The sequence below is a fragment of the Phyllostomus hastatus genome, unplaced genomic scaffold, assembly GCF_019186645.2.
Source record: "Phyllostomus hastatus isolate PE091 unplaced genomic scaffold, TTU_PhHast_1.1 phas_contig_34, whole genome shotgun sequence".
In the NCBI taxonomy this organism is placed as follows: domain Eukaryota; kingdom Metazoa; phylum Chordata; class Mammalia; order Chiroptera; family Phyllostomidae; genus Phyllostomus; species Phyllostomus hastatus.
Window position 1 is genome coordinate 10,590,229 of NW_025333857.1, and position 10,574 is coordinate 10,600,802.

A 10,574-nucleotide genomic window follows, 5' to 3' on the forward strand; every position below is an offset into this window, starting at 1 on the left:
AGCCATGCTGAAACTTTCCTTAAAATGTAGCTGGAGGTAAAGAAGCATAAGTGTAGCAGCCCCCATGGTCACTGTTTAAACCAGCAGAACTTCAAGTTGGCAAAACAGCACATATGTAACTTAAATGTAACACACTGAATGACATCTATTTAGTCTGTAAAGCAAGAACCTGTGTAACAAAATTTTCTATATATTGCATTCACCAAAATGTTCATACAGTTTTAAGTACTAATAAAGACACATTTTTCACTTTCACCAATAACTTTATTGAACAATGTAGTCACCATTTTGTTTCACTACCTCCTGCCATCTTTCAGGCAACTTTGTAATATCATCTGTTGCATCCAGCAAACGCGAGAACAAATGTCGGAGACTTTCAGGGTATCAAGGATGTTACTTTATTGGCCAAGTTTAACCTGCGCAGGGGTGAACTCTCAGAGTGTCCAGAGACACAGTACCCACAGGGAGCTGCAAACGAGAGACGCGCCGAGCGCTTACAACTAAGTCCTTATATAGGGGTGGGCAAGCAAGCGTTATACAGAAGCAGACGTGGCAGTTAGCAATTCGCTTACAAAGACCGCGCTCGGGAATTTCAAACCAAGCATTCTTGTATAAGGCAGGAAGGCAGGATGTTTGTTCAGTAACCTAGTAATCTCCTGGCTCTAGCTAGCTAGGTTCCTATTTTCTCATGGTCTAAGTTTTTTCCCTACTCCTTACATTCCCCCGTTTTCTCTTGGGGGTTTGTCAAACCCTTGACTCTTCATCATTAGGAATAATGGTATAGGGTTGAGGTAGAACCATTAGATTTACTACTTCTATTCTTTCTTTAATAAAGGCTATGACTTTATTTAGAATACAGGGCCCTATAGTAACTAATAACAGAAGCAAAAGAAGGGGTCCTGCAAGTGCAGATAAAAGGGTGGTTAGCCATGGGGAAGTATTAAATATAGAGGCATACTAGTTGGAGTTTTCTTCTTCACTGTCTCTCTCTTTGAGTCTGGTAAGCTTAATATGTGAATCACTTCCTCCTCCAGGGGTCCATTCTAATGGGCTTACTATTGTTTCACAACCCCAGCTTTTACAATAAAAGTCACCTTCATAATGTAAGGAGTAGGGAAAAAACTTAGACCATGAGAAAATAGGAACCTAGCTAGCTAGAGCCAGGAGATTACTAGGTTACTGAACAAACATCCTGCCTTCCTGCCTTATACAAGAATGCTTGGTTTGCAATTCCGGAGCACGGTCTTTGTAAGCGAATTGCTAACTGCCACGTCTGCTTCTGTATAACACTTGCTTGCCCACCCCTATATAAGGACTTAGTTGTAAGCGCTCAGTGCGTCTCTCGTTTGCAGCCCCCTGTGGGTACCGTGTCTCTGGACACTCTGAGAGTTCACCCCTGCGCAGGTTAAACTTGGCCAATAAAGTAACATCCTTGATACCCTGAAAGTCTCCGACATTTGTTCTCACGTTTGCTGGATGCAACATCATCCTCCAAAAACTTTTTATCATTTTGAACAAAAAACTCTTCCAGGTGTTGCAGTCTTCCAAGGAGTTGTAATTTTTTACATTAAGAGAGTTTTGTGAAACCTAAAGAAATGGAAATCCAAAGGTGCAATGTCTGGTGAATATGGCAGATGAATCACAACTTCCCAGCCTAGCTGTAATGGTTTGTGCTGGGTTTTCTAAGAATTGTGTGGCCTTGTGTGATCCATGTGGAAGATCATGTGTTTTCTGTTGACTGATTCTGTGCTGCTTTAGGTTGGTCTAATTGGAGCAGTGCTTGCTGGAATTAACTGATTGGTTTTCTGGAAGGATCTCATAAAAGAGGACTCCCTCTCAATCCTACCATATACACATCATCCTCTTTGGATGAAGATCAGCCTTTTGTGTGGTTGCTGGTGGTTCATTTTCTTTGTGCCACAATCTCTTCAATTTCACATTATTGTAAAATATTCACCTTTCATAACCTATCACAATATGTTTTTAAAAACAGAACGTTTTTGTTATGTTTAAATAGAGAATCACATGGTGAAGTTCGGCCAAGAATGTTTCTTTTGCTTAACTTATGTGAAACCCATTCATCAAAGCAACTAACATCAGCAAGTTTGTGCAAATGATTTTCAGTGGTTGATTTGGATATTTTGAGTATGTCTGCTATCTCCTGCATGGTATAACATGGACTATTCTCATTTAATATGTCAGTTTGATTGCTATCAACTTCAACTGGTCTACCTAATCATGGAAACCAGTGTCCAGAGAGAAATCTCCAATACAAAACTTTGCCAACCACTTTTGACATGTTCAGTCACAGCACCTCCTGCATACACAGCACAAATCTTTTTTGTGTTTTAGTTGTCTTTTTACCTGTCTTGAAAAAAAGCATAATATGCTAAAAATGTTGCTAATTTTCTTCCGTCTTCAATATTAAAATGACTACACAGAAATTCACTGATTTGGATAAGTGGTTTTTCTGAATGCATGCTGTTACGATAGCTGTCACACTAGAATCAAACAAAATTGTTTCAAATGAAGTTAAAAGCAACTGAGCACTACTAGAGCCATCTTATGGAGAAAAATGGATGAACCTTTTGGTCAACCCTGTATATAGTGTACCTTCCACAGCTCCCTGTATAAATAGGGTCATGATATTCGAGAGGTGAAGGGCAATCAAGAAAGGTGTATGAAAGTCCAGAATCGCCAGGTTTCTCCTCTTCTGCTGAAACTGTCCACCAAGAAGAGGTAGGGAGAAAGAGAAAGATAAAAGACAAAAATTTATTAAAATATTATGCACAATATATAGAAAAGCAAACTAATGCATTGACTAGGTCACCTGAGGCAATGATTCAAAAATATCCTCTCAAATTGACACCTCTCCCTGCTGTCTGAGAAATTCACACAACCCACACAGTACACTGAATTGAGATGATTCCTTTTATGTCAGCACCTATTTCATCATTGTAACAATGGCCTTCACTCAGGGCGCAAAAATATGCATCAGGACACTCAGAGAAACAAACTTGACAACAGTTTTGAAGAACACAGAGCTTCCACTCAACTTTTGCTCTGTCCCTGTGGCTTTTTACCCTTAATGAAACCATGAAGCCGAAACCACAAGAGAACCACAGCACCTGTGGGTGTGGGCAGTAAGGTGGGGGGAGTGAAGGGACAGTATATGGGAGTGAATGCAATCAGTGAAGCAGGACCAGGGAGAGGGTGGGAGGAGGAGTACCAGGTGCCAGGATCAGCCAGTAAACACCGTGTATCTTTCCCACTTCATTCTAGATGACTCCTCTCAGGCATTTTTACCCACCGCCCCCTGTGGACTGAATATGAATCAGGTACAGCTCAGACATAAGTACTGATCGTACTCCACATATTTCAGGACTCTTTTCAAATCCATGGATTTCCATCTTTTGATAGGTATTTTAGGACACAGGTATTATTCTGATGTAGATGTACATAGGAAAATAAGTAAAGATTTCAGTTTTCAGAATAAAAGAACCCAAGAAGTTTTCTTTGATAAGAATGTAATTATTAAAGCAACATGCAAATTTAATAACATAACAAAGTAAACATGTTTTGTAAATTTTAATACAACATAAGGGCAAGTTTTGTTGTATAAATATTTAACTATGATAATATAAAAGAATCAACAGTAATAAATATATACATAAGCAATAAATAAATCACATCAGGGCCATCACCTCTTAAGAAGTGATGTCTCAGGAGCTAAATTTTGTAAGATTTTCTTGCAGAACACTCTGACAAAAGATGTGCTGAATTAAGGTCAATACATTCTGTGACTGAAGCAGAAAGAAGAGCCTTTCCCCATGACCTGAGTCCTATGTGCAGGGGAGATCAGGCACATTCATCCATGACACCTGGATGAAGGTGACCACAGGTCTCAGTCCATGTTACTTAACCTTTCTTGCAAGGTTCTTATGGAAGACAAGGATCTCATGATTTCCACTCGGACAACCTCCCATGCGCAGTCACTGTACTGCTTCTCTTTCAAGTAGAGAAAAAGGCCCTGGAAGTACTTCCTCACAGCCAGTGTAGGTCCCTGGGATGACAGAGCAGTTCCTCCCTCTCCCATCTCCTGCAGCAAACAGGGCTCCAGGTCTTCCAGTTGCTGATAGAGTCCCATGCGCAGCTGGTTCAGGAGGGTGGTGTTCCAGGCAGCAGAGGCGTGCTCTGTGAGCAAGAGGTCGGAGATGTCCTGGAGCATCCCGTGGAGGACAGAGATGGCCTGGGTCTCCTGGACCTGGCTGCCATTTACCATTTTGCGGGGGAATCTGAAGTCTTTTTTGTCCTTCAGACAGGGCAAAGTGGAGATTCTCTGCATTTGCCTCAAAAGCACCAAGTTCTCCTTGCTGAGCAGGATGTGGTTCTGAGGTAGGACACAGCCCAGAGCTCCACTGGGGCTATAGCTGAACACCACCAGAACAGTGAGCAGAGACAGCGGGAGGGCCATGGGCACAGGAGGGGCTGCTGGCCTTGCTGAACTGGATGTCTGGTGAACAACCTTGGACCCTAATTAGCCTATGACCTTCTCTCTAAGCATGGCCATTAAATAGGGAGACACCATAATTTTCATTTTCTAAACATTTCTTTATACTCTTACTTCCTTTTTTGTTTTCATTCATGAGTTCTCCACATGTTCTAAAAGGGTGTCATCAATCTACACTGTTAATTTTGCCATTTTAATTTTCTCAATGAAGTAGACATGTGTCAGTCCAAAGGGATATTTAACAGTCAAATGAAAAGCATCATTGTCCCAAAGTCAGAAGTGTATGTAGGTGTTAAATACTCACACACATGCACATACTCATGACCAATTTTTATTGCGTATGTTTTGCTCCTCACTGTATTAGAAACAAAATTTGGTCTTCAATCTGGACAACATTTTTGTCATCTTTACATAGGCAGCCAGGCTCCCTCAGCCTTGTGACTTTGTGTATTTTGTTAGTTACTTACCAGACCGTGTATGGTAAATAAGCTCTTCAGGAAAGTCAAATAACAAAGTGAGAGGGCTTTTTCTTTCATATCTATCACATCCTATATTGTTTTCATATGCCAAAACATTTAGGATAATTTTAAACACGTATAAAAATACATTGTACTGAAAAACAGATCTTGAGATCATGTTTCGAAGTGTGAAATAAAAAGTGTTTTAAACCTTTAATGAGTCTTGTTTCACCAGTAAGTCATTTCTTTCCTTATCCGTCCCTGTTTGATAGATATTAGATACCCACATTTAGAATAAAGTGTGTATTTAGGTTCACTATGAAACCAGACAAAAAAAGTGGCCTACTGCCTTAAGAATACTTTTCCCCAAGCAGATTAAATTTTTAAAAATAATGTTTTTCTGGTCTATTGAAGGGTGATAGGAAAATAAAAATAATCTAAACCCTAGAATCAAGTATTCTCTTTTTCTTCATGAACAAATTGATAGGAGATGCTGGCTGTGTTATTCATTTGGTTAGAGCATCATCCTGATATGCCAAGGTTGCAGGTTTGCCCGTTGGTCAAGGCACATACAAGAAGCAACCAATGAATACAGAAATAAGTGGACAAGAAATTGATTTTTCTCTGTCTTTCTGTGTCTCTTCCCCCTCCTCTCTCTCTCTAATAATCAATCAATCAATCAATTACTTTACAAAAAGAATTTGGCAGGAAAACCCAGAAATTAAGAAAATCTATTTTGACTTTCTTTTATTTTTTAAATATATTTTATTGATTATGCTATCACAGTGTCCTAATTTTCCCCCTTTGCCCACCTCTGCCCAGAACCCCCATTCCCTCCAGCAATCCTTTCTGTTAGTTCAGCTCCATGGATCATGCATCTAAGTTCTTTGGCTGTTCCATTTCCTATACTGTTCTTAACATCACCTGTCGATTTTGTACCTACCAATCTGTACTTATTAATCCCTGCACCTTTTCCCCCACTCCCCCTCCCAGCTGATAACCCCCAAATAATCTCCATATCTATGATTCTGTTCCTGTTCTGTTTGTTTGCTTAGTTTGTTTTTTAGATTCAGTTGTTGATAGTTGTGAATTTGTTGCCATTTTAATGTTCATAGTTTTCATCTTCTTTTTCTTATATAGTTTCTTTTAACATTTCCTGTAATAATGGCTTGGTGTTAATGAACTTTATCTTTACCTTCTCTAGGAAGCACTTTAGCTGTCTTTCAATTCTAAACATTAGCTTTACTGAATAGAGTAATTCATGTTTGAGATCCTTCCTTTTCATCACTTTGAATACTTCTTGACAGTGCCTTCTAGTCTGCAAAGTATCTTTTGGGGGATCCACTAACAGCCTTATGGGAACTCTTTTGTTTGTAACTCTCTGTATTTCTCTTGCTGCTTTTAAGATTCCCTCTTTATCTTTAACCTTTGGCATTTTAATTATGATGTGTCTTGGAGTTGCGCTCTTTGCATCCATCTTATTTGGGACTCTTTGTGCTTCATGGACTTGTATGTGTATTTCCTTCACCAGCTTAGGGACTCTTTTTTCTTTCAAAAAAGTTTCTTGCTTTTCATCTTCTTTGTCTCTTACCCCTATGATTCGGCTGTTGCTACAGATCTCCCAGAGGCTTTGTATCCTATCCTTGTTTGTTTGTTTGTTTGTTTGTTTTAAATTATTTTTTCTTCTTGCTGTAGTGATTGAATGCTTTTTTCTTCCTTATGTTCCAAATCATTGATTTGACTTTTGGCTTCATCCCTTGCACTGTTGGTTCCCTGTAGAATTTTCTCTACTTCACTTAATGCAACCTTCATTTCTGCTTGGGTCTTTTTTATGCTGTTGCAATATCCAATGATTTCTCTGAGCATCCTGATAACCAGTGTTATCTCTGTATCTGAAAGATTGCTCATCTCATTTTATCTAGTTCTTTTCCTAGAGTTTTGTTCTCTTCTTTCATTTGGGTCATATTTCTTTGTCTTCTCATTTTGGCAGCCTCCCTGTGTTTGTTTCTGTGTATTAGGTAGAGCTGCTTTGACTCCCTGTCTTAATAGTGTGGCCTATTGTAGAAACAGTTCCCATAAAATTGGGGGGCAGAGCTTTACATATCTGCCCAGGTGGGGCAACCCATTTCATTTCTGTGGCTCCTGTGAGGGAGGGCTCAGAGAGGGAACAATGCCACTGACCAGCCTCTGGAGAGTGCCTGGGAGGAGGCTGTCTTATAGCATCTGCCCAGTTGCCAGTCAATTCACGATCTCCCCTTCTCCCTATATGCTACTTGTGCCCTTCCAACTGTTGCCCTGGTGCTGAATTCCAGAAGGGGCGGGTTGGCATGAGTTCTAAGTCTGCTGTAGGCTCTTTTAAGAGGAGTCTCTTGAGAACCTGACAGTTTCTTCCACTGCCTCAAACCCCACTGGTTTTTATAGCCAGAAATTATGGGAACTTATCTTTCTAGGGCCGAAACCCTGGGCTGGGTGGTCTGGTCTGGGGCTGGGATCACTTGCTCCTGAGGTATCCCTTCTGGTTTTTATCCACCACACATGAATGTGGGACCACCCATTCCACCACCTCTCTTTACCACTTTGTGTCTCCATGCCTCTCCGTGCCTTTCCACCTCTCTGCTCCTATCCCCCTCTCCACAATTACCTGTCTGGATCACCATGGCTTCTTTAATTGTTGGTTGTTGAACTTCCATACAGCTAGATTTTCTGATGAATCTGCCTGATATTTGCTTTGTAGTCTAGTAGTAATTTTTTTCTGTCGTTGTGCATGGAGGAAAATCATGTTTATTTATGCCTCCATCTTGAGCAGAAGTCTGTCTCTGACTCTCTTTTATTAATATTCTATGTCTTTTAGATGGGGCCATCATTCCACTACTCTTTGATTCTGCATTTATGTGTTTTACCTGTGAGCACAGATATCAGGTCTTCTTTTAAAGAAAAGGACTGAGAATAGTTATACATGACAATTTCTTCTCTGTCATGTATGATTTGAACTTGAATGTCAACTAGTGTGTCATAGGTGCTAAATGAATAATGCCATGTGTGTTAGTTCAGGCTACTATAAAGAAGCACCATAGAATAGGAGGCTTACAAACAACAAAGTTATTTGTCATAACTCTGGAGTCTGGAAGTATAAAGATCAGCATACCAGAATGACTAAGTTTTGTTGAGAACCCTCTTCTGGGTTGTTGACAGCTGTCTTCTCTTTGTGTCTTCTCTTCTCCACCTCTAATGGTGGAGAGTGGAGAGAGGAAGACAGTAGTGACTCTCATAAAGACATTAATCCCATCACTGGGGCTCCTCCTTCATAACCTCATCTAATTGTAGTTCCCTCCAAAAGACCCCACCTTATAAGATATCATATTGAGGGATAGAGTCTCAACATATGAATTGTTGGTACAAACTGAACTTCAGTCCATAACAACAAGATAAAAAGATTCCAAGGTATTATGGTTATGACAAGGTTTCATTAGAATATTTTTCACTGTCCACATTTACTTGAGAATAAAGAACACATTCTTGATGCTTTCTTCTTTTCTTTATGACACATGAATTCTGAACTGATTACTAATTGCATGTGACACTGGTACCGTGTTCATGATTACCAAGCACCTACAAGGGATTTACCAGAATACCTCTGGCAATTAAGCTCTTTGGAACCAAGAACTGGGTTTTGTTGGCTCTTTCATTCACAGCAGAGGCTGATGAGTTTTAATGAATGAGTCACTGGGATGTTTCTCTTCTTTCTGGAACTCATTCAAGCAGGTCCATGTTGTTATGCTTCTTCACTGGGGCCACTAGGCAGGACTTCTGTAGACATTGCCATTTCTTTCCAATGTTTTGTAAGTGGCCATTAGTGCTCCTCAGGCTATGTCAATACTCAAGCAGGAATCCTGTTTTTTTTCTGGTGTAGGAAGGTGTGGAGATTCTAATATCAAGATAATTTTATTTTCCCAGCACTAACTCATCCAAAAGGGAGATATTAGGTCTAGAAACCCCTTTTCTTTGAAGTGACAGTGTCCTCAATCTGAACTCTATTAGAATTATGCTCCCTGAGGACAGTGTGATCACAATCTGATGTCTTTGGAATTCTCCTGCTGGGGAGGGGCTTGTGTCTTTGTTCACAAAATAATTTCCCCCAGGACCCTTGCCTTTCCCCCTGGAGTGTTTGAGTGCCCTGGTTCTGAGCAGTGTCTTTCTCATTTCCTGACCCATGTCCCCAGGTATCAAAAGTGTAAGCAGCCTTCAATGCTGAGAGCAAAAGTTTGTTTTATCAAAGCAGGTGATGAAATTAATTATCAATTGTAATCACTTTAATTATAGTAGGCCAATCATTTTTATTTTGCCAGTACAGCTTTTGTTGTTCAACTCTTACATTATTGGACATATTATGCTCAATGATGACTCCCCCAATAGAGGCTTATAATATAAAATTAGTCCTCTAATTATTCACTCAGTCAGTATGGTTGTAATAGGGTTTTTTTGGTGATTTTTTTTGTTTGTTTTGCTTCTTTCTCTCTCTTTTTTTTTGTCTATTTCTATTTCATTCTGAGAAAGCAGGGCCGTGAGGCTTAGGCTGCAAAGTCAGAGAGAAACAGCCTTCTCTCCTTTACTTGTCCCTTACTTGCTTGTGATTTTTTTCATTTTAAATTTTGTAATTTTTTTTCAGGTAGTGGCTTAGGAGACAAGGTTTGGCCTGCTGCTCCTCTATGATGCTCTGTTTCATCATGACTTTGATACAAACAAAACAAAAAGGCAAGGGCTACACTATTTTTCTCCGTAATTTTTAAGATTTCAGATTTCTACTTTCTCATTTCAGTATTTCTAGAAAGCAAAATTTGGCAGTTGTGCATGAGCAAACAGAGAAAACAAAATAGGTCTAAATGTCATGAAAATGAAAGAAGGGAAGTGAAGGGAAGAAATGAAGAGAAGGGAAGTGCTGACAAAATGGCAAAATGTAAGTCAAATCTGATGCAACCAAAGGGGGTGCTAGGAGCTGTGGCACAGGGGAAAAATAAAGGCCAATATTGAGTCACACAGAGGCAGGAAAGAGGCTGCTCTTGCAAGACACTCAAAGGAGAACTTCTGTGCTCTTCTTCTGGTTCAGTGGACTGTCCTCAGCTTTGCAAGAACACCCACCTGATTCAACTTCCTTTTAACCCTCACGTGATGAGCGCTGCAGATAAAGAGAGGAATCACATCAGTCAGCTCACAAGAGACTGGCAACCAGAAAGCCAGTTGCCAGAACGCTAGCCCTCTCTGGCAGAATGGTGCATACTAGCTTTGCCTGAACACTCCCTAGTTGATAAATCCCTTAAAGGCAATGAAAAGATTACTTTAAGAAACTGAGAATTAGAAAGAAAACAGATGATCCCAAAAGATTCTTCTCTTAATCTGGATAATAACCATGATATTAATTATAATAATATTAAACTTTACTGCATACTAACTATGGCATAGGCACTATTTAAGATCATCACAAACAATAAATCAGTCCTCTTGACAAACCTATTTATATTAGTACTTATCCATAAAACTGAAATTATGCATTTGGAGGGATGAACTACAGGCATACCTCATTTTATTGTGCTTCACTCAATTGTGAAAAC

At 39.8% G+C, this 10,574-nt stretch overlaps 1 protein-coding gene across 1 annotated transcript; it reads right to left on the reverse strand.

Moving 5' to 3' along the window:
- Nucleotides 1-3,904: 3,904 nt before the first annotated feature.
- LOC123820037 (interferon omega-2-like) lies at nt 3,905-4,474 on the reverse strand. The gene has a single exon (XM_045840716.1). It carries the CDS (start codon nt 4,472-4,474, stop codon nt 3,905-3,907), a length of 570 nt encoding a protein of 189 aa, XP_045696672.1.
- Nucleotides 4,475-10,574: the final 6,100 nt, after the last annotated feature.